Source organism: Oryctolagus cuniculus, chromosome 15 (assembly GCF_051225735.1).
Source record: "Oryctolagus cuniculus isolate XC-2025 breed Fujian yellow rabbit chromosome 15, ASM5122573v1, whole genome shotgun sequence".
Lineage (NCBI taxonomy): Eukaryota > Metazoa > Chordata > Mammalia > Lagomorpha > Leporidae > Oryctolagus > Oryctolagus cuniculus.
This window is the reverse complement of record NC_142881.1, coordinates 52,658,452-52,682,134: the sequence shown is the minus strand read 5'-3', so window position 1 is coordinate 52,682,134 and position 23,683 is coordinate 52,658,452. Positions and strand designations below refer to the sequence as shown.

The following is a 23,683-nucleotide window of genomic DNA, read 5'->3' as shown; positions in this document are numbered from 1 at the left end:
GCATCCTATATGAATGCTGGTTTGAGTCCCAGCTGCTCTACTTCCAATCCAGCCCTCTGTTATGGCCTGGGAAAGGAGCAGAAGATGGTCCAAGTCCTTGGGCTCCTATACCCGTGTGGGAGACCTGGAAGAAATTCCTGACTCCTGGCTCCTGGCTCCTGGCTCCTGGCTCCTGGCTCCTGGCTTTGGATTCACCCAGCTCCAGCCGTTGCAGCCATCTGGGGAGTGAACCAGTGGATGGAAGACTTCGCTCTCTCTCTCTATCACTCTCTCTCTGCCTCTGCTTCTCTGTAACTCTGCCTTTCAAATAACTAACTAACTAACTAAATCTTGAAGAAGAAGAAGAAGAAGAAGAAGAAGAAGAAGAAGAAGAAGAAGAAGAAGAAGAAGAAGAAGAAGAAGAAGAAAGGAGGGAGGGAGGGAGGGAGGGAGGGAGGGAGGGAAGGAAGGAAGGAAGGAAGGAAGGAAGGAAGGAAGGAAGGAAGGAAGGAAGAAATGGAAAAGCCAGGACTCAGTCATTGAACCAGTACTCACATGGGATGCTGGTTTGCATGTGGTGACTTAACCCACTGAGCCACAATGCTGACCCCTACCTGTACTTTTTATTATGGAAAATTTCATATGTTGGCAAAAATCAGAATAGGTTGATTAACTTTGATGTAACCCTAAGTATAGGCCAACAATTATTAACTAATGCCTTTTTTTAAAAGAAAATTTTATTTACTTTTATTTGAAAGCAGAGTTACAGAGAGGCAGAGGCGGAGAAAGAATGAGAGAGAGCAAACGTTCATTCACTGGTTCACTCCCCAGATGGCCACAACAGCCGGAGCTGGGCCAATCCAAAGCCAGGAGCCAGGAACCTCCTCCAGGTCTCCCACACAGGTGCAGGGCCCCAAGCACTTGGGCCATCTTCTACTGCTTTCCCAGGCCATAGCAGAGATCTAGATCAGAAGTAGAGCAGCCGGGACTTGAACTGGTGCCCACAGGGCATGCCGGCACTGCAGGCAGTGGCCCCATCTGCCTTGCCACAGCACCGGCCCCCATGCCTACTTCCATTTTCTCCTATAGCTTTATCCTTAATTACCTGGGAGGCAAAAGTCCAGAATTGTTGGTGCTTCATAAATCAATTCAGTTTCTTTAATAAAATACCACGCCATACCTAAAATTTAATTATTTTAGTATCATCAAATACTTAGTATTATTATTTCCACATTTGTCTTTTTTAAAAAGATTTATTTTATTTATTTGAAAAACAGTTAGAGAGAGAGGTAGAGAGGTCTTCCATCCTCTGGTTCACTCCCAGGATGGCCACAATGGACGGAGCTATACCTATACGAAGCCAGGAGGCAGGAGCATCCTCCGGGTCTCCCATGCAGGTGCAGGGGCCCAAGGACTTGGGCCATCTTCTACTGCTTTCCCAGGCCATAGCAGAGAGCTGGATTGGAAGTGGAGCAGCCGGAAATAGAACCAGCGCCCATATGGGATGCCAGCTCTTTAGGCCAGGGCTTTAACCTGCTGCGCCACAGCGCCGGCCCCCGAGATTTGTCTTTTTTAAAATATATAATCAGTATTCACTTCTTATCTGTAGTTTTGCCTTTCTTGGTTTCAGTTAATCATGGTCAATTGCAGTCTAAAATATTTAATAGAAAATTCTACAAATAATTCATAAATTTTAAATTGCATGCTATTCTGAGTAGAGTGATAAAAGTCTTACCAATCCACTCTCTAGCTACTCAAAATGTGAATCATCATCCCTTTGGGTGGCATATCCATGCTGTATACAGTATCCACCTGGTAGTCACTTGGTAGCAGTCCCAGTTATCATATCAACTGTGGGATTTCATGCGCTGTGTTCAGGTAACACTTTTTCATTTGTTAATGGCACCAAAGCACAAGAGAAGTGATGTGACAACTGAGTAGCCATACATTTTTATAATTGTTTCATTATTTTCAATTTCTTACTTGCCTAATAGGTAAATTAAATCTTATATACATGTATATAATATAAAAGTACAAAGCCTGTGTGGGGTTCAGTACTGTCTGTGGTTTCAGTCATCCATCCGTTAGGGGTCTCAGACCATATCCCTGCAGAAAAGGGAGACTGCTGTAGCAAACTTGTTTAAATCAGGATGCAATCAAGACATGCTCATTGTATTTGTATTTCAAAAGCTCTTTTAATTCATTGCTTTCCCCCTCTGCTTTTTTCTCCCCTCTTACAACATATTTAATGATGGAAGCAAGTAATTTGATCTGTTGTTCCTCATAGTCTGAATTTTGCTGCTGGCATCACATGCCTCAATGCCCTGAAACAATTTTGTAAACATGTATAGTTCAAGTGAGAGTTCTGACCAGTTTCATGTGTGTGTGTGTGTGTGTGTGTAGTTCATGTATTTATTTTCTTGATTTGAGTACTTGATGAATGCCATTGTGTACTTCCATGTACACATGCACATAAGGTCTGGCTATTTCTGTTTATATGTTAACCTTGGTGAGCATGTTCATGTGTTATCAGTAGGCACCATCCATCCATTATAATTTCTCCATCAGTGTTTCAGCTAATGGCTTTAGTACCCATTGATGATCATTGCTTTGATTCATCATTTCATTCAGGAGTACAAAAGTGTGATATTTGAATTCTAATTCCTTCTCAATTTATTAGCTGGAATATTTTCATGTAGAAAAACTTTATCTGCAATTTGATTACTTTGAAGTGCAGTTTGAGTTGCTTTGAGTATAGCAAAGACAGGTTAATACTTGATTCTTCTTTTCCTTTAGTAGCCCAGAATGGGTTGGTTCTCTGTGGTAGTCTCCAAAGATAAATAATGTTTTTTTAGTACCATAGTTCCTGGTTTTGAACATATTTGATGTATTTCAGTGCATTCTATTTATTACTCTTTTCATGCCCCACTTCTGGTCAGTGGAAGCCTTTTCAAGTTGGTTCCGGATCCTTTTCACAGGACTGCAATGGATAGTGATAGCTTCCTTGCCTTCCGGAATGCCAAGATGTTCTTAGATGCTCTTCTTAGATTTCCCCAGTCCAGATCTTTCTTGGATCAGCTGGGTTTTTTGTTTGTTTGTTTTCTAGGAGTCCTGGTTTCTGTAGTGAAGAAATGGCATTTACAGATTGCATCTGGGTAACTTAGATTTTAAGCTTAAGGAATTTTCTATCTGGAGTCTGTATAAGTTAGGGAAATTCTCATGAAAGTAGTCAACAGAAAAACGCAATCCAAGTTCCTCTCTAACACTTTTGCAGACAGTCTCCCTTACAATGATTTAGGGACCCACAATCCTTTTATCTTATAGCTGCCACAGCCCCCTAGGATCTCTGAAAGATGTAAAAAGGCAAGTGGAGAGAACTCCTACTTTCTAGCTAGTTTATCTTGGTCGTGATACACATCATTTCTGCTGTCTATTAATGAGAATTGATCATGTGGCCCAACCTCAAAGCAACATGACAGTCATGGTAGCCCTTGGCCAGGCAACTCCAGCCTGCAGAAGCAGAGCTCACATTTTTGTTGGATGTCCTTACCTCTACCTTGTTTGCACTCAAATTCTACTCTCAGTGAGCAATTTCCTGTTCATTGTTCCAGTGGACCCACTGCCGCCCTCTGGAAGTTTCTTCCCTATCCATTTTCAGACAGGTCCACATTTGAATTCGTTTTGAAGAGGATGCCAACCTTGGGAGCTGTAAATCTTTTGCTTTCTGCTTCCTACTTCTTCAAAGTAGGTTACTTCGGGAATACGGAGGGTTTTTCTAAAGCTCAAACACTGTCTTATTTATTTATTTTTTTAAAGAAAGGGCTCTGTTTTCTCTAGTAAAGTAATGCTTTACGTTGGTAGGATGCTGACCTGTACCCTTGCAGGTAGTACCCCAGGCCGGTAACCTCACACAGGGTCTGTCAGATGTTAACTCTCATTGTTGCCTTTGCTTCCTCACGCAGGTGGAGGCTGCCTGGAGTAGCGCAGAGAAGCAGAGAAGCGTATATTCTTAGTCTGATCTTTGCTCTAGGCCTGCGTCTCAGGGCGCCTTTGTATCTCAAAATCTTTTTCAGTCTTCTCTCTCACCATTTCGGGCACTTAGCTTCTCTAGCCCTGCAAGTCCCCGAGGTTCGGAACGTCCTCTATCCTGTCCTATTTGTCTTTGTTCTCACAATTTTTGCCCAAGATCAGCTCTTTTTCCAAAGCTTTGCTAAATGCTTCCAGTGACTGCCCACGCATAGAAAGCACACAGGCCCTGTAAGCGTGCGATCTACCTTTCAAGTTGCTGCAAGCCTGACTTAGCGAGTGTTCGGCCACTGTGTGCACCAGCCGTCTCCAGTCCCCAGCATCGGTGTCTTCATTGCCTGCTGCCTGGCTGCCAGGCTGATTTTTGATATTTGTTATGGCAGCACCTCACTTGAAGATACTAATGTCTGTATTCGTTAGGATAATGCTAGCAGCTGTCATTGAGACTGTCACAGAATTAGAGAATCTTAGAACTAAAAGAGGACTGTAGGCATCATCCTGTAGTGTATCTAGCTCTTCTGCATTTTTGGGACCCAGCAACCAAGACAAGGAAAGGCTGAGGCTTTCTCAGAGACCCAGTGATTTAGGAGCTGTGCAGTTCCCACTGTGACTGGGCTCGCTGATTGTTGCCTCTCTAGCCCTTTGTTCAGCTGTGGCACAGCCAGAGGCCTAAGGAACGTCTTTCAAACTGAATCAGGAATGTGTTAGGCTCACCCTTAGGATATTGTTGGATTTTAGACAAAAGGCGAGGAAGGAAAGAAAATGAGGACACAATGGGAACTTCAATAGACATGCTTAAGGAAGGGGTGGATTAGAAACCTACATGACCTTGTTACTCATCTTTTGTACATTTTCATTCTCCTGGTCTTTGTTGAGATGGTCAGAATTCTGGATGACATGATTTTCAGGTACCTGTTTTGATGTCCACTTAATTATGATTCATTTATTATTTAACATAAAACAACCACTTGTTCCAATATATGTCCTCTTAGCCCTAATCCCCAATCTTCTTTCATCCATCTCCAAGCTTCTGATGAGGGAAGTTGTGTGTGTGTGTGTGTGTGTGTGTGTGTGTGTGTTGAGAGGAGGTTGGATGAGGTGAGGTGGTCATAATTAGAATGAAGATGAGTGAAGTTTAAGGAAAGCGATGGTGTGAGGAAATAAGAACCACCATCTCTCTACGTTTTTAAAAACTTATTTGTTTTGATTTATCTGAAAGGCAGAAAAACACACAGAGAGAAAAACAGAGAGCTGCAGTCTGCTGGTTCATTCCCCAAATGCTCCCAACCCATAACAACCAGGGCTGGGTCAGGCCAAAGCAGGAGCCATCAACTCAATCTGGGTCTCCCACTTGGGTGGCAGGGACCCAAATACTTGAGGGATCAACTGCTGCCTCCCAGGGTGCACATTAGCATGAAGTTGAAATCAGGCATGGAGCTGGGACTTGAACCCAAGCACTTTAATATGGAATGCACACACCCAAGTGGCATCTTAACTGCTGTGCCAAATGCCCGTGCCAGGACTTCAGTTTCTAGAGGAAGTAACACTTGGTGTTGGGCAACATACAGCATGACACCACACTCCATTTTTCTTGGTCATTAGTTCAGGTGATTCAGGTTAAATATTCCTTATCTGAAATGCTTGGGTCTTAGAGGTACTTTGGGATTTGGAATATTTACAGATACATAATGGGGTATCTTGGGGATGGGACCCAAGCCTAAATGTAAAATTTCATTTATCTTTTATGTATGACTCATACACTCAGTCTAAAGCATTTTGATTGGGACCTGTCATAAGAGGAAGAGATCAAGTGTGGAATTTTCCACTTGTGTCTCCTGTCAGCACTCAAAAAATTTCCAACTTTGGATTTTCAGATTAAGGACATTGTACCTCATGCATAAAGCACCTGTTCTGTACCAGACATGGAGATGGAACCTAGGATACATGTATGAGATTATATAAACTTTTTGTACCAGGAGCTTACAGAATATATAGGTTTATGAAGTTTAAGTTTCAGAATTGTGCACTGTACCAGAGTACTAGGGGTAGTATTCCCAAAGGTGATACAAGTTTTGGTAGGCACAGATGTGACCCTCCCTGAGTATCTCCTCACACAAGATGACCTTGGAGTCCATTTCTTTGGACAATTTTTCTACTTTACAATCTGAAAAGTGCATGGACAGATGGCGTAGGCCAAATTCCCTATGAAGGTGTTCTGTTCAATGTTTGGGGATGTTTTCAGTTTCTGGATGAGCATATCTTTAGTTTATAAGTCAAAGTCAGTGTAAGAATTGAGTTTGTTTCAGTGAAAAAAATTTCAGATCGTATTGCAGAGTTTTATAATACTAAGTTTAATAATACTGCCTACTGAGGTTAGTTATTTAGAAAACTGTATTAAGAACTTTGTAGGATTTTGCAATGAATCATCACAGAGGATAAATAAATTCTCAAGTAGAATCATACTATAAGGATTATTGTCTCAAGCTAACTTTAAGTTGCATGGAAAAATTCTTGAAGTAGCAAAATTTGTATATAGTAGCAGTGCTGGGTTTGCATTAACTAAAGATGACATGCAAAAAAATGGTGTGTGTTTACTGGCTGTTGTCTGAATAGAATTTTATAGAAATGGACTTAGTTACCAGTAGTGATCCCAATGTCTCCTATTTCTCATTTGGGGTGAGAGTAGAGACTGTGATCTTTGATCCTCTGTTTCTTAGGCCTAAAACTGAATTCATCTTCCCTGATTACTATAGTAGGCTATGATCATGAAAATAAAATTCCCAACATCGGAAGTGAAAGTAATTAGTAAAAATGAGGAGATTTGGCTGGCACTGTGGCTCAATAGGCTAATCCTCTGCCTTGCGGCGCCAGCACACCGGGTTCTAGTCCCAGTCAGGCCGCCGGATTCTGTCCCGGTTGCCCCTCTTCCAGGCCAGCTCTCTGCTGTGGCCAGGGAGTGCAGTGGAGGATGGCCCAAGTGCTTGGGCCCTGCACCTGCATGGGAGACCAGGAGAAGCACCTGGCTCCTACCTTCAGATCAACGTGGCGGCCATTGGAGGGTGAACCAACGGCAAAGGAAGACCTTTCTCTCTGTCTCTCTCTCAGTGTCCACTCTGCCTGTCAAAAAAAAAAAAAAAAAAAAAAAGGAGATTCAACTCTTCTACCAACTAAAGAAAGGCAAGTATAGACACAGCATGAGAATATTTTTCTCTCGGCAATTTGGCAACACTGAGGAAAGATTGACGGTACCTTCTGTTGGTGAGAGTGGGAGTAAACACACCCCGGTTGAGGAATGTCTGTGTGGAGAGTGAGTGATGACTCTGGAGAAATGTCGTTTTCCCTGCTTGTCCCGCTGTGATTCTCTGCATTATTTTTGCCATGTCTTAAATTTGTAAACCATTTACAATATTTGCATGTAAAAAGCATCAATATTAAAAAGAATACAAGGATGACCATAAAAAGCATGGCATTAACTTGCAGTCTCTTGCTTCAATATGTGTTTTTATTTCTTTGATTGAAAGAATATTGGTCAAGGACCACAATAAATCCAGAATACTATGTGGCAATTGATATAAACTAATTTTTAAATTAGGGATATTACCTTAACTTTATAATGAATATATTCAACTAATCTGAGGATTAATCATGACATGATGAAAAAAACCATTGTGTGGAGCCTGGGTGTGACTTTAATTTGAACATCCTTATCCGTGGGGCTCAATGGGGTGACAACCTCATCTCACAGGTGTGGGTACAGGTAAGGTAGCAACCTACTAGAGCAACCCTCATGAGCTCATTCCACAAACTCTCCACTTCAGCAACCAATTCCTCTTTATTGCACTTTCTCCTATATTTATAAATTTTTATCACTAGAAATATCTCTTAAACTCATTTCTTCTCTTGTTCCTTAAATAAATGATTTCAAACATCTGCAACAACAGTTATTAAAGCTAAAAAATAGGAGGTAGGTAGACATACTTATATCATGATGGTCTTAGGGTAGCATTATTGTGAGTATGGACTTAGATACGGCTTCAGGTAAAGTTTCACAGATCTGAATTTTTTCTATTCCCTTTTATTTTAGTAGATGAAAGAGTAAGGGTCTCAATATTATTATGTTTGTTGGAATATGGAAAGTTGAGAAGCTGCTCTTTTGGGCGCACATTTGATGAAGCATTATGGTAGTGCTGTAGTTGGTCATTTTCGGTATAAGTTTCCCATGGTAATAAAAGAAAACCCAGTAGAACTACTGACCCCATTTGGGTGTGGATCCAAATATAAGTGATCATAATTCTTAATTACTTTAATAGTAGCATTGCTGGAGATTACTTTTTACAAAGCAAGGAAATGTCTTTAGAATCTGTCATCATAGTTCTTTTAAAATCATTTAGGATCTTTATTGTTATTAAGTAAAACACATGGATTTAGGGAAGATCAAAGAAATGAGTCATCAGTCCCTTACCTCACAGAAAACATGTAAATATCACGAGGGCTTTAAAGAGAATTGTTAGCCCAGTGAAAGAAAATTACCTTGCTTAGAAAACCCTACTGGTGAAAATGCACAGGTTCAGGGGAGAAACCAAAGGCAAACCACTCATTTACCAGCTCTATCTCTTTGAACATTCTGTTTTTCTCTGTTTTACTAATCCACTTTGATTCTACCATTATATTTCAATAAGGCCATGGCTGAATAATCAGAAAAGAAAGAACACTCAGAACAAAACAAGGAAACCCTGCTAGGGATCTGCCTGAAGGTTTCCAATACATTGTCGAAAAGGGAACTCGTGGATCAAAAACCATGAATTCATAGATAGCATTGCTTACTGCTAAGCTAGGTTAAATGTTTACTATTTAAAATACTTAGGAATATAATACAGTTGGCCATTGGATATGGCGAAAGTCATATGGGTGTTGGAGAACGGGCTGAACACAGACTCAATTTCACAGTCTCGTGCCGCACCTCTTGCCGCCCATCTACCTGAATTTTCTGATGCTCTAAGCAGATGTGCATGTGTCAATGTGTCATTTTTTCCACATGAAGACTCAAAGAAGACTAGACATCTGAATCCATAGAGCATGTTTCTTGAGATGTTTTCCTCAAGTTTGAAATACCAAGGCATTCTGTAAGGCATAATGAGTTTGATACACTCAGTTACATCAATACGTGTTTATAAATCTTCACTATGGCCCAGAAGTGTAGGGCATCAGGCACATCACTGGAGGTGGTGGACAAATAGGAGGATGAAACTGAAACAATGATGGTGGTGGTGGAAGTAACCCAAGACCATCCTTATTCTAGGCAGTTCCCGGCTTGTGGCCACATATTTCCCATCAGACTGTTTTTTCTGTTTCCTTCTTTGCTGGCTTTCCCAGAAGGTAAGGCAAGGTAGATACCAAAATCCCACAGGGAAATTTCTGAAAGATGTACTCAGTAAACTCTAGTTGTGTGTGTATGCATTTCCTTTTAATTTAAAATAAATGCATGCCTACTAAAGACAAATTTGGGGTCACTGCCTGCTTTCTGGGAAATACTGAGGTAAAGCCAGTGAAGTCCTTTCCAGGAGTTTGTAAAATTCCTTGTCGTCCCACATCTTCTGTGGACTGGCTGGGTGACATCAGGGAATACGTCGCAGGGCCGCAGGTGGCTCCAGAGAGAATAACATCTCAAGGTTTCATTCAGCTCGAAAGATTCCGTGGCTCTCCAGAAAAACAGCTTATTTGCCTGTGGCCTTGTCTTTAACTTTACGAGTATTTTAAATGTTGAGGACTAACACATAGTACCCAGGGAATGCTCTGAGTAAGATTTAGTAACTATTTTAGCTTGCCAACTAGCAGTGTAAATTACAGTAAGTACATGACGTCCTAGACTTAAAAATAAAATTAGCCTATTTGTATAGGTATTTCTGCTGAATTTCAATGGAAAGTTGTCATTTTGTTTTCATACGGTGTACTTCAATTTTATTCAAGAAATTATATTCATTGTTAGCGTTTTCAAGAGAATTTTATGGGGAAGACAGCTTTAAAAAGTTTGTTCCCTAATAACCGCAGCCCTGTAATTTCCCCTATGGTAAGCTGCTTTCATTTTAAAAATAGATCTGTTCTACGAGACTTAAGTTGGCCCTGGTTGGTGTCCTCTTATGCGAGTTATTTAATTTAAAAATAGAACTCTCTCAGATCTGTATCGAGTACTTTATGGCAGTTTCTATCTGCAGTAAACTCTAAGTAGGCATTTACTTCTATGGAGTAATATGTGGGGCAATTATAATCCACTTGTGTCTTCCTTTTTGGTAAATAGAGGAGAGTTTTGTTTCTAGATTGATCATTTCAGTACATTTGACTTGTAAGTTTTCTTTTAGGCTAAGTTTAACTTCCGCAAAGGCTGTGGGAATTTTATGATTTGGGTGAAAGAAAGATTACCATTGGAAAGTAGTTAACTTTTAACCTTTTTGTAACAAGTAATCACCAGTAGATTGTTTTTAGATCAATCAAATTACTCTTATGCAGAGGAATTTTAATTAAAACACACTGGCACACCTTTGGGCATATTGAAACAATCATTATTTCTGTGAATGTTTATTTCTAGAGTACTGGTGTACAGAAACATGACTAAGCAATAATAAGAAATAAATTTTCTATTTATTAAGTCTTAATTATTTTGACTTTTCAGTTTCTATGTGAAATTTGTCTAATTTTAAAAAGTAAAAATAGATTTTACATTGCTAGAAATTATATTACTATTGATTTTATGATATTTTAAGGTCTTAAGTAACACAGAAGCTCTTTTTGCTGTACAGACTTTTAGAGATATAATTTTTTATTTGTTTCCTTTAATATATCTAGCACTTAGGAAGTCACAGAAACTAGACATAAGACATGTTATGTGTCATATATATTTATTATTAAATTGTAATTTTAAATGATACATTCAGCTACTTAAATAATTTAACATATTTTAAAGTTAATTTTCAAAATTAAGTTTTCTATTGGAGATGATTATATAATATGATGTCTAGAAATAGTTTAATCAGATTTATGAGTTCCTCATCAGTAAAGAAAATTCTTCCTAAAAATAATCTTTTGTAGAACTTTGCCATGTAATCCTGTCTTTGAAGGCCCTGTTTTGTTCCCATGTAGCCAGCAGAGAGCACTTTAGCTTATAATATGAGCACTGTACATACAGATGAATATACTTACAATTGTGCTTTATCTAAGAAATGGGCTGTTATCCTCAGTTCCAATTTCATTCCCTGTCAGTTCAAGTTCATTCCATCAGTTTCCTAAATTTTATGTCAATTTAAACACACTTTCCCAGAACACATTTTTGTGCAATGCCCCTGGCAAGCCATTTTTCATGTGAGCTATATTTTGTATATTTTATATGCCCAATTAATTTGAAAATGAAAATGTGTATATGAATGGACTTGTGATCTCAGTTTTTATATACCTTATTTTTTCCATAAAGTGGCTCCTACCCTTTGAGTGGATACTCAGTAAATAATTGTTGATAAGAATGCTTCTGGGGAAATCAATGAAAATGTTGAGATTCTACCATGGATGAATTACTTTATAAATGGATGTGGTCTCTGTTGCTTGATTGGTGAAGAAAACAAAGAGTTAGATGGCAAAGTCTGTCTTGAATTCACCTGCTTAGACTCTCCAGCTTACGGAGAATTTTTATTAAGCCCCTCCCTCAGCTCGGCCCTCCTCAAGACACATCATTAATAAGCTCGGTTCACCTGGCGTCAGTAGACGAGACAGAGAATCAGTAAAGGTACTGCTTGTTCCCCTGAGCCCCGTGCGTTTTCAAGATGAGCAAGGATTGACTCACTGAATAGTGTGAAAGGTTTCTTCTGCCCTATTCTGACTTTCTACCCTTTATTGTGTGCGGAGAGGAACGTTAGCAAATAGCAGCGGAAAATGGAACTGTTGGTAAGTAGTTCAAAGTCTGAGCAAAAACTTGGAACGTGGAGGTGAGAAACCTAATACCATTCACCATGCTGGCCACAACAGATTTCCTGAAATGTGTAGTGTTAGAACTCATGTGTGACCCTCAAAATGCCAAGGAGCTCAAACAGCTTGTCCACCGTTCGTACAGTCCGCGTGGCTCTCCAAGGGGGTCATTGGCATGCCAGGGCCTGGCCTGGCCTGCTCAGCTCTGGGAAGGCCATTACAAGCCTCACTCATTCTCAGATCTCTCTGGGGTGGTGGAGGGGGAGGAATGTTGTTGACCTCACACAAACCTCTTCTGCAACATAGGCAAGGAATGGGGAATCTTCCACATAAGCAGGTCCACACTTTGGGTTCAATATTTTAGCATGATTTGCTAGAACCAGACCCATACACACCGTTGAAAATGAGCCCTTTGTGAAGTGTCTGTCCTAATACGAATCCCACTTCTCCCGAGTCAAAACGACAGAGTGAGGCAGGATTACCATTTATTCCTGGCTTCTGTCCTCCAGGAACGGACCTGAACCTATCTTCTACTTTTCCCTTCCCTTCTGGCTTGGTCACTCTTCCTTCCCTACACCTATGTCAACTTTCTGCCTAAAACAACCTGTTTGCATCTTCTCGGAGGTCTGTGGTGGCTCCCTGAGTCTTAATCTTTCCTGAATCCTGTGTTTCCAGAACGCTCCCAGACACGCTTCAGTGACCACTGCTGCTGATTTTCAGGTGTGTTTCCATGGGGGAAGGTGTGGCGAGGGACTTTCCATCCAGGTGGGAAGTCCTGTAGATGCCCAGAACACATCCCAAAGCCCTGGGCGTAGCCGGGTGTGGAGGGCATGATGTGAGCTGGGACCTGCTCTGCCTTCCACACAGTCACGAAGCACCGAGTGTCTCTGTAAAGAAAGACAGTGGCTTTCTCTGTGTATTTCCTGAATATTCTGGAGGTGGTCTTTTTTTGTTGGCTGGTTGGCATATTTGTGGGAGGAAACCAACAATTAGATATGAATAGGGACAAATGGGGTGTGGGGCTTCTTGGAATGAACCTTCGCTGCAGATTGGCAGTGTGCCCATCGTCTTGCTGATCACATACAGAGAGTCATCATAAAGAAAAGCGAGCCTCTGGCTTCCCTAGTAGTAGTAGGATCCTCTGATTGTTTGACTCGCCGAGTGTTTTTTACGAAGCAGTAACCTGATCTTGTATCGCTCTCCCCGGCCGCTGCCTCCTCCGGTATGCCCTGATGCATTCAACACATGTGTGCGCATGGGAGGAGAGCAGTTCTGAGAGCAATTTACATTCGGCTTCGCAGCCTGCGAGAAGCAGCCGATCAGCCCCTGGGCAGGCTTCGGAGACTTGTCAGCAGTCTGTGGCTTATTTCTGTGTGTGTGAGGGTGTGTGTGTGTGTCTCTCTCTCTCCTCTCTCACCATTACAGCCTGGAATCACTGTGCGGGAACAAGCAACAAAGTCTTGTCAAGAGCTGATCTCAGGGTAATGATTGGTTAAAAATGAAAGGCTAAAATATTGATTTTCTTTAGAAGAATAATTGACTGTTTGATGTAGAGAACACCCAGTTTCTTCTTCCTGAGGAAAGCAGAACAGGGCTACGTTAGCAGCCGTCTCTCTGCCAGCAGCAAGGGCTGGGTTTGAGCAGTGGCTGCTTTGCCTGGGGAGCGCCCGTAAATGGACTTTGGTCTCAATGCTGTGACTCTTTGTCGTGGTTTTGGATGTTGGAATACAGGCGGTGATCTCCTGTCTTTTATAAACTCACCTGATTTAAAGGAAAGATGAGTGAAGAACCCAAGGAGAAAAATGCAAAGCCTGCTCATAGGAAAAGGAAAGGAAAAAAGGTAGGAGATGAATAAGCAACATGTTCTCTTTATTGTTCTCTGGCTCTGGGGAGGGAGTGATCTTAAGGCTGGATTTTTAAGACACTGGCTTTAGATTTTTAAGAAGCTGCTAGAATCAGAATGCTTTTGTTTTTCTGGTCTATTAATGGGTGTGTTCTGTGTTGGAGGAAAAACATCACAACTCGGATACATTGCTAAAATATTTAAACAGTTTTAAATACAGTCATTTAGATTTCACTAAAGTGGTAGGTTTTTCATAGTGATATTCAGGATTATTAAGTAAACACATGTCCTAATTATGTGGGTGGGTGTGCTTTTTTTTTCCCCTTTAAATTTTTCAGAATGCTTGCTAATCAACAGGGTACAATTACTACCGAATATTGTTATGGTATAGATGTTTAACTTTAATACATATTTTATGGAAACTTAAGAAAGCCTGTAGTTATACTGTAAAATTACAGCATGGAGGTGAGCTCCATTTTAATTATTGATCACTTTATGGCTGACAGATCTCGTATTTGCATTGAGCCATGCAGTTGTATAGCTATATGACTATAAATTTACCCATTGTAATTTTTAGGACTGTTGTATTTTCCATGTAAATTAAAGAATCATCTGTATATTAATAGATGATTATAGTAAACCTGTAGATTCATTTGCTTTCCTTGAATGTGTATATCTTAAAATGTGCTCCTAACTTTTTAGGGAAAAAAATGTAATTCTCTAGATATGGCATTTGATTTTTGTTCATTATAGTTTATAAATTGTCTTGGTTTTAGGGTGTGCCACCAATGGAAAAGACAGTTGTACATATGTGGCAAAGAAAAAAAAATCCCTAAAACACGATTACAGTTCATAGCTATTTAAAGTGAATGTGTATTATATTTTTAGTACACAACTAACATCTTAAGGTATTATATTTTGATTAGTGGGACTATTTCATATGTACATATATGTGATATATATATACATACATTTATATATACATATATATGTCTTTAAATACCTCCTTGACCCAGTGTAATGTGTGCTCAGCCAGTGAACACATAGAGAATGGTTGGTTATAATAAAGAAAATACAGATTTCAACTACAGGTTGACTATATCAGACATTTAAAATTTTTTCCATAATCTATTATTTATGAAAAGGTTCATTTGAATATGATGTTCTTAAAGGAACCCCTATCAGCAGACCACTCTGAGATCACGTTCGTGTACCCGCCAGCATCCTAGGGTACTGGTTCAACATCCTACAGACAACGAAGCTGTGCAGACTGGTTTGAAGTCAACCTTGACTTCTTGTACATTGTCTCAGCAGGGGTTGATGATGTTGCCAAGGTGCTAGTCTGATTTCCCAAGGGAGCAGGTCTCAGCTGCACAGCACAAATGATTTGTTTAATGCCTAGCTTAGTGGCGCTGGTCTCAAGAAGAACTGTCAGCTTTGCTCATGTTTGTGAGATATGGCCTTAAGTGTCTGACAGGCTCCTCCATGATTCTGAACACAGAGTGTCATAGAAAGCCCAGGCAGACACATGAGCCATGACATTGCAATCCAGATTAAAGTGAGCAGTGGCTGGGTTGATTGTAAATCATTGAGTTTTTATGTGGAATCCTTTGACATGGGCTTTTTCCTCCATCTTTACCTTGAAAATTTCCCAGCTGTGTTCTGCTTCTCCTCATGTAAGGTTATCCTGCTCAGAGCCTAGTGTTAAGTCAGTTTCTTGGAGCCCTTCCCCCTCATTCCACCCTCTCCAACTGCTGCCAGGGAATTTTTTATGAAAGCCTTGATCATCACTCTCTGCCCAGTACCTCATACAGGCCTCACTGCATGCTCAGGGAAATCCAAATTCCTGACCCTGGGGTTACAGGCCTTTCACAGTATAACCTGCACCCTGCCTCACCATTTACTTCCTTCACAGCTGACTCTAACCATACTGGAGATCTTAGCAGTCCTGAGTGAGCTGGTTTATTCTAATGCTTCTCCTTTGTCCATTGAGAAGGCATTTCTCTACCAGCTTGCTTTGTGAAATCCCACCCGTTCTTGAAGGTCAAACCCAACTCTTGTCCTCTTTCTGAAATCTCTTGTTGGAGCCTAGTTAGAAGGCAGTTGATCTTCTGGATTGACATAATACCGTATATAGTCAGGCTGCTTCACACATTTAACATCCTGCCCTATGCCCTTGACCACATTTGACTTCCTGGTATTCACTTCATGAAGCACTCAGCATGCTTCCTTCTATGCAATTGATACTCAATGAATGACCCATTGAATTATCTCCACCAGGGTACTGATCGGAATACACCAAGAATTTTCAGTGTTGGCACAGTTACATATAAAATAGGAGAGTGATTAGGCCTTTGTCTCCCCATATTTTCTGCATAAGAGATACAATATTTTATTGTGGGTTTAAAAATAAATATTTTATTAAATACATATTAGATTTAAAGTTTATAAATAAACATATCAACATGTGTGTGTATATATTCATTTATTTAAAAACCCTCAATAAAGTATATTTCATTTCATCCTGATCAGTATTTCAGAAGGTTTCTGGGTGTTCCAAATGACCTAGACTGCAGCATTGGTGGGTGTGGTCAAATGTTAAGCCTTTCAGGTGGGGAATATGTGCAGCCTTCAAACTGTACGGGAAAGCTCCCCAAACACTGGAATATTTCCTGCTTAGATATGGAATTGTTTTACTATAAAATTTAGTGTGAAATCTTTATTTTGTTTGTTTTGGTGCAAGAGTGCATGTCAAATGGCTTTTAAAATTGTGTGTTGGTATTGAGTGTTTTCAACAGATCACATGCTTAGGGCATTTGGGTGTTAAGTCTCTCATGAGATGTATTTAATATTAAGTCAGCAAGACAAATATAATGGAATCACATTATTTTGTTATGAAGAGTATTTAGTGTTTTGTTCAGGAGCATAAAGATTCAAATGGATGTGAGGAAATTTTTTTCTGATAATTTTTATACTTTGTTCTGAGATGTAAACAGATTAGGTGTGTATGTGCATATTTATATCCTATGGCTGTTTTTCTCTTTTTATCCTAGTTACTAAGAGCTTTACTGAAAGGAAGGAAGCCTGAGTTCTCTCTCTAATTTAATAAATTGCCTTGGATAGGACAATCAAACTCTTTATAAAAGGGTGATCATATATACCTAGGGCAACTCCAGGGAAATTGTGAGAGTTAACTAAAAATAATCAATGAGGCTCTGTTTTCCATAGAGGTTTGAAAAAGACAGCAGTGTAAGTCAAAGTGGTCATGTTGGTGGAATTTCAAACTTGCTGGGGAGGTACGGCTCCTAGAGAAGAAACGACAAATGAACATACACTGCTCCCCTGTAGGTATCAGACAAGTGCTGAAGAGTTCCTGCACTTAGACAGTCTCCAAGGATAAAACATAAAGGGTGGCATGTCACCATTTTGTTTCTGTAACACCTACATTCCTTAGCTTGGGCTGCAATAACAAGGTGGCTTAAAGAACAGAAATGGATTTTTTCCTCACAGTTCTGGAGGCTAGAAAGCCCAGATCAGGGGCACAGCATGATCAGGTTCTGGTGAGGGCCCCCTTCCTGGCTGGTAGGTGGGCACCTTCTTGCTATGTGCTCACGTGGCCTCTCCTCAGAACCTGTCTATGGACAGAGAGAGTTATCTGTCTTCCTCTTCCTATAGTGCCATACCAATCCTATCAGGTTAGGACCTCACCTATGTGATGCTTAACTTTAATTACCTCTTAAATACCCTATCCTCAAATAGTATGGTCACAGTGGGGGTTAGAGTTTCAACATATACATTTGGGTGGAGAAGGGCAAGTTGCAAGCCTAACATCATCCAGAGAGGAGTGTATTATCCAGGTCTCCAGCTTAGGTGTGCTCAGTAAATCATGGGATATGACTGAAGTTCTGTTCATTTTGTTCCTTCAGCAGATGCTATATAGTGGTGAGACTTCCACCACTAAGCCAGAGCCAGATCTGTTAAACCAGTCTGGGCAAAAACTATTAAGAGTATCAAATAGTTGGCGCTGTGGATCCTAGACAAATCCTCCACCTGCGGCGCTGGTACCCCAGGTTCTAGTCCCAGTTGGGGCAGCGGATTCTGTCCCGGTTGTTCCTCTTCCAGTCCAGCTCTCTGCTGTGGCCCAGGAAGGCAGTGGAGGATGGCCCAAGTGCTTGGGCTCTGCACCTGCATGGGAGACCAGGAGGAAGCACCTGGCTCCTGGCTTTGGATTGGTGCAGCACGCCGGCCATAGCAGCCATTTTGGGGGTGAACCAATGGAAGGAAGACTTTTCTCTCTGTCTCTTTCTCTCGCCACTGTCTAACTTTGCCTGTCCAAAAAAAAAAAAAAGTACCAAATAAAGGTGGGTTCCAATTTCACTGGTGGCAGAAAGGGAGGAGTAGTGAACTCCATTTGGAGGATGAGGTTAGGAAAGAATGGATAAAGACCCACTTGAATTTGTACTATGAAGACATGAAAAAAGAAAGGGGTGAGCATTTGCTCTAAAGACCTTTGCATCCCCTATTGGAGTGCTTAGATTTGATACCCAGATCTGGCTTCTGACTCCAGCTTCCTGCTTATCTGGACCCTTGGAGGCACTGATGAAGACTCAAGTGGTTGAATTCCTGCCACCCACATGGGAGATCTAGATTGAGTTTCCAGCTCCTGGCTTTGGTCCTGGCCTGGCCTCAGCCACTGAGGGCATTTAGGGAAGGAACCAGCAGATGGGAAGTGTCTTTCTCTTTCTCTATCTCTTTTTTAAAAAAATTAAGAATATGATACCAACAGATGCTTGTCAAGTGACAGAGGGTAAGAGCCTTCCAGTTAGACAGCATGGGATGAGAAGAAGTGAGAGTGAGAGCAGGAGAGCAAGGAGAGAGAAAGGTTTGGAGCAGCCTGATGTGCTTAGGAATCTAAACACTGGTCTGTTATCTTTGGCATATAGAGTACAGTGATACATTGTCATAAGATGTGACAATGGAGAATAAGTCAAGGACCGTCCCAAGAAGTCTGAACTAAAGGTCTCTCTTTTGCCTTGGGGTTCATCAAAAGATTTTGGGCAAATGAATATCAAGGTCAGATTTGCTTTATAGAAAATATCCCCACTACTTTGCAGAAATGCCGAGTCTTTACTTTTGTAGCATTGTTCTATCTGATAGGGATGTGTGTTTCATTGGAACAGGAATACGTAGCTTCCTTGTCACTGGTTAAGAAGACTCGGTCACTTGAGTGTTTCATTCTGTGATTTTTCTTAAGTGTCAGATTGGAGAAAAACAGTTAGTTATTTAATTCTACCAGATAATGATTCTCATTTCAGTGAGTTTGCTTATTTTCTAGGGAACTTCTAGAAAGATATTTCTACCTTTCTATTCAGTTACTTATTCCAATTTAACAATACAAAATAACCTGTTTGATTTAAGCTGGTTTTTGTAGTCTTTGTTTCTTCTGAGGGTGGGCTTTATAGCTTGCTTTTTCTCTTTCTCCCAGACTGCTATGGGCTTACCTCAGTGTGCGATGATAATCATATCTTCCCTGATGGAGCTGAAATTGTCCAAATGTATGTTGGTTTTTTGAGAGAGAGGCAAAGGAATGTCTATTTCTGGTTTTCACTCAGCATTCCTACTGCTGTTGGACTTGTGTGGTTGCATCCTTTCCTGGTTCTGGGATCTCTGATTAGGGTGCCTCAAACACAGTGTGCTGGTGCCGAGACTCAGCCAAGCACTCCGACATGGGATGAGGAGAGCCCAAGCAGCGCCTTCATTGCTACGTCAAATGCACACCCTAGTGATATTTTCTTAAATTGAGTATTGGAGTTGGCTCATTTTTGTATCCTGATTCCCATATTCTCTTTGCTCAAGATAATTGTGCATTTGGAACTTTACTTTTGTTTAAAGATATTGAATAGAATGAGAAAACATGAGATATTACTTCTTGATTTCAAAATTGCATGAAATAAATCCTTAATACAAAATGTCACCTTTTTAAAATATTTTATTTATTTGAAAGAGTTACAGAGAGAGGTCTTCCATCTGCTGATTCATTACCCAAATGGCTGGAGCTGGACCAATCTGAAGCCAGGAGCCAGGAGCTTCTTCTGGGTCTCTCACATGGATGCAGGGGCTCATGCTCTTGGGCCATCTTTTACCGACTTCCCAGACCATAGCAGGGAGCTGGATCGGAAGTGAAGCTTCTGGAACTTGAACTGGCACCCATATGGGATGCCTGTGCTGCGCCACACTTTAACCGGCTGCACTGCAGTGCTGGCCCCTCTAATGTCATCTTTTAAAACTCAAATATAGTGAAGTAGGATTACCTGGAGATTTTCTTCAATATTTTTGTTGGAGGGCAGGAGAAACTTGATATATATTTGGTTTGTATATAGCAGCCTGGGGCACAAGTTTTAAAATTAAAACAAGCAATTATATTACTGGGTTTACAATCCCCTCTCCATAATCCCCAAATCTCAAATAAAAAAAAAAAAAAAAGGAAATTTTCCCCTAACTTCTTTGGCAATAAAATATGACCCAACCTGAACTCATTTGGCATCAAAACATGATCTGACCTTATGGAAGCTATTTATAGTCTTTCTTTATCCTACTTAGTATGAATATTTGTGTGTTTTGCTGCAGAAGTAAAAATTCATTGCTTATGGGATGCCACCTCAAGATTTTGCTGGGGAAGTTCATAATATCCATGTCTTAAACAAGACTAGTGTCTGCAAATACTAGCTGATAGAATAAAAAGGGGAGAGAACGATCCAACATGGGAAGCGAGATACACAGCAGACCCATAGAATGGCAGATGTCCTAAACAACACTCTGGCCTCAGAATCAGCCCTTAAGGCACGCGGATCTGGCTGAAAAGCCCATGAGAGTATTACAGGCATGGAGCCAAAACACTCTGGCAAACAAAAACAAAAACAAAAACAAAAACAAACAAACAACCCTACATGAAAGATCTCTGCAAGTGAGATCCCAGTGAAAAGAACAGGTCATCAAAGAAGGAGGTACCTTTCTCTGAAGGGAGGAGAGAACTTCCACTTTGACTACGACCTTGTCTAAATATGATCAGAGTTGGTGAACTCAAAAGGTTTCCATAGCCTTGGTGACTCATGACAAGAGCCTAGGGTGATTACTGATGCCATAAACAAGAGTGTCAATTTGTTAAGTCAACAACAGGAGTCACTGTGCACTTACTCCTCATGTAGGATCTCTGTCCTTAATGTGCTGTACATTGTGATTTAATGCTATAACTAGTACTCAAACAGTATTTTTCACTTTGTGTTGCTATGTGGGTGCAAACTGCTGAAATCTTTACTTAATATATGCTAAACGGATCTTTTGTATATAAAGAGAATCGAAAATGAATCTTGATGTGAATGGAAGGGGGGAGGGAGAGGGAAAGGGGAGGGTTGCAGGTGAGAGGGAAGTTATGGTGGGGGGGAGCCATTGTGGTCCATAAGCTGTACTTTGGAAATCTATATTCATTAAATAAAAGTTAAAAAAAAAAAAGAAGGAAAAAAATATCCATGTCTACCTTTCTAAGTTCTGGAAAATTCTGAATTTCAAAGCTTTTCTGGCTGCAAGGATTTCAGATGGTAGATTGTGTGTGTGTAGTGAGTTCTGAGCTGTGACTAACTTAGGGTGAAGGAGAAGGGACTACTTTTTTTTTTTTTTTTTTGACAGGCAGAGTGGACAGTGAGAGAGAGAGACAGAGAGAAAGGTCTTCCTTTACCGTTGGTTCACCCTCCAATGGCCGCTGTGGCCTGCGCGCTGTGGCTGGTGCACCACGCTGATCCAAAGCCAGGAGCTAGGTGCTTCTCCTGGTCTCCCATGTGGATGCAGGGCCCAAAGACTTGGGCCATCCTCCATTGCACTCCAGGGCCACAGCAGAGAGCTGGACTGGAAGAGGAGCAACCGGGAGAGAATCCGGCGCCCCGACCAGGACTAGAACTTGGTGTGCCCCGGTGTCGCAGTCAGAGGGTTAGCCTATTGAGCTGCGGTGCCGGCCATGGGCTACTTTTTATCTGCAACAAATTCCAGATAAAATGCTATTCTGTAATGCCACATGCTATATCCAAGGCCCATAATTCAATATTTTAAATTTATTTTATTTTTTATTTTATTTTAAAGGCAGAATTACAGAGAGAGAAACAGTGAGACAGAGAGAGAGAGAGAAAGAGAGAGAGAGAGAGAGAGATCTTCCACCTACTGGTTCACCCCCAAATGGCCCCAACAGCAGGGGCTGGGCCAGTCTGGAGCCAGGAGCTTCATCTGGGTCTCCCACATGGGTGCAGGGACTCAAATACTTGGACCATCTACTGTTGCTTTCCCAGGGGCATTAGCAGGGAGTTGGAGAGAAGTGGAGCAGCCGGGACTCAAACCGGCACCCGTTATGATGCCTGCATTTTAGGTAGCAGTTTAACCTGTCAAGCCACAACACCAGCCCCCAATGCAGTTTACAATCCTGTAGGAGAAATTGCTTCTGGCAGTAATCTGACTGAAAATTGCTTGCTTGTTAATAAACCTGAACATGTGGATGGGTTACTTTTGAAGATGATATTCATAAAATTTGTTTTCTTTAAGTAATGAGTTGTGGTTTGTCAATAATAAGAAAAAAAGAGTCTTAATTACTGTTACAGAAGTTTCTAACTTTTTTGTGCATGTCCATTTAATGAGGTCATAAAATAACTGGTATATATTTTCTGAAAGAAAGGATGTATTCTTTGGGGAAATTACTGTTTTATTAAATCACTGGACCTACTTGGCAAAAAACAATATTAATCATATTAAGGATAGCTAATTTTCCACAATTTGCATATAAAAATGGCATTCAATGTCATCCTTGTTAAATAAAAATTTTCACTTAGGGGTGTTTTATACACAACTTAATTTTTTTTTTGACAGGCAAAGTGGACAGTGAGAGAGAGAGAGACAGAGAGAAAGGTCTTCCTTTGCCGTTGGTTCACCCTCCAATGGCCGCCGCGGCTGGCACACTGCGCTGATCCGATGGCAGGAGCCAGGTGCTTCTGGTCTCCCATGCGGGTGCAGGGCCCAAGCACTTGGGCCATCCTCCACTGCACTGCCTGGCCACAGCAGAGAGCTGGCCTGGAAGAGGGGCAACCGGGACAGAATCCGGTGCCCCGACTGGGACTAGAACCTGGTGTGCTGGCGCCGCAAGGCGGAGGATTAGCCTAGTGAGCCGCGGCGCCGGCCCCACAACCTAATTTTTAAAGTTTTCTCTCTATATTTCCCTATTTTCCATTACTGAAAAGGTGATGTAATTTGTTGTATGACTATGTCAATGGCTTAACATCTAGAAGTTTCTTTTAACTCCTTATTCCTTGATTAATTTTACAGATATAGTCATTGAAATCTACTGGTCTTTCCATCAATAGAGAAGTCATAGAAACAAAGCCTGTTTAAAACATACCACCCAGGCCGACGCCGCGGCTCACTAGGCTAATCCTCTGCCTTGTGGCGCCGGCACACCGGTTGCCCCTCTTCCAGGCCAGCTCTCTGCTGTGGCCAGGGAGTGCAGTGGAGGATGGCCCAAGTCCTTGGGCCCTGCACCCCATGGGAGACCAGGATAAGCACCTGGCTCCTGCCTTCGGATCAGCGCGGTGCGCCAGCTGCAGCGCGCCGGCCGCAGCGGCCATTGGAGGGTGAACCAACGGTAAAGGAAGACCTTTCTCTCTGTCTCTCTCTCTCTCACTGTCCACTCTGCCTGTCAAAAAAAACACAAAAAAAACAAAACAAATAAAACAAACAAACAAACAAACAAAAAACACCCAGAGATGTGTCACTAACAGTTTTAGAGATATTTATTGGTAGGCTTGCTTTACCAGGGTCCTTAAGAAAAGCAGAGGATGCCTGTGATGCCAGCAT

General features: G+C 41.2%; 1 protein-coding gene across 17 annotated transcripts in view; it reads left to right on the top strand.

The window, feature by feature from the left end:
• ANK3 (ankyrin 3) overlaps window positions 1-23,683 on the top strand; it is a 712,348-nt gene that overhangs the window by 154,794 nt on the left and 533,871 nt on the right. For 15 of the 17 annotated variants that reach the window (XM_089314920.1, XM_089314917.1, XM_089314898.1 and 12 more), the window contains exon 1: window positions 12,773-13,795. The exons of the other annotated variants lie outside the window; for them this stretch is intronic. In XM_089314920.1, coding sequence (XP_089171046.1) covers window positions 13,733-13,795 — 63 coding nt within the window. In that variant the 5' untranslated portion in view covers window positions 12,773-13,732. Of the gene's footprint in view, window positions 1-12,772; window positions 13,796-23,683 lie in introns of those variants that run through there. 17 annotated transcript variants of the gene reach the window in all.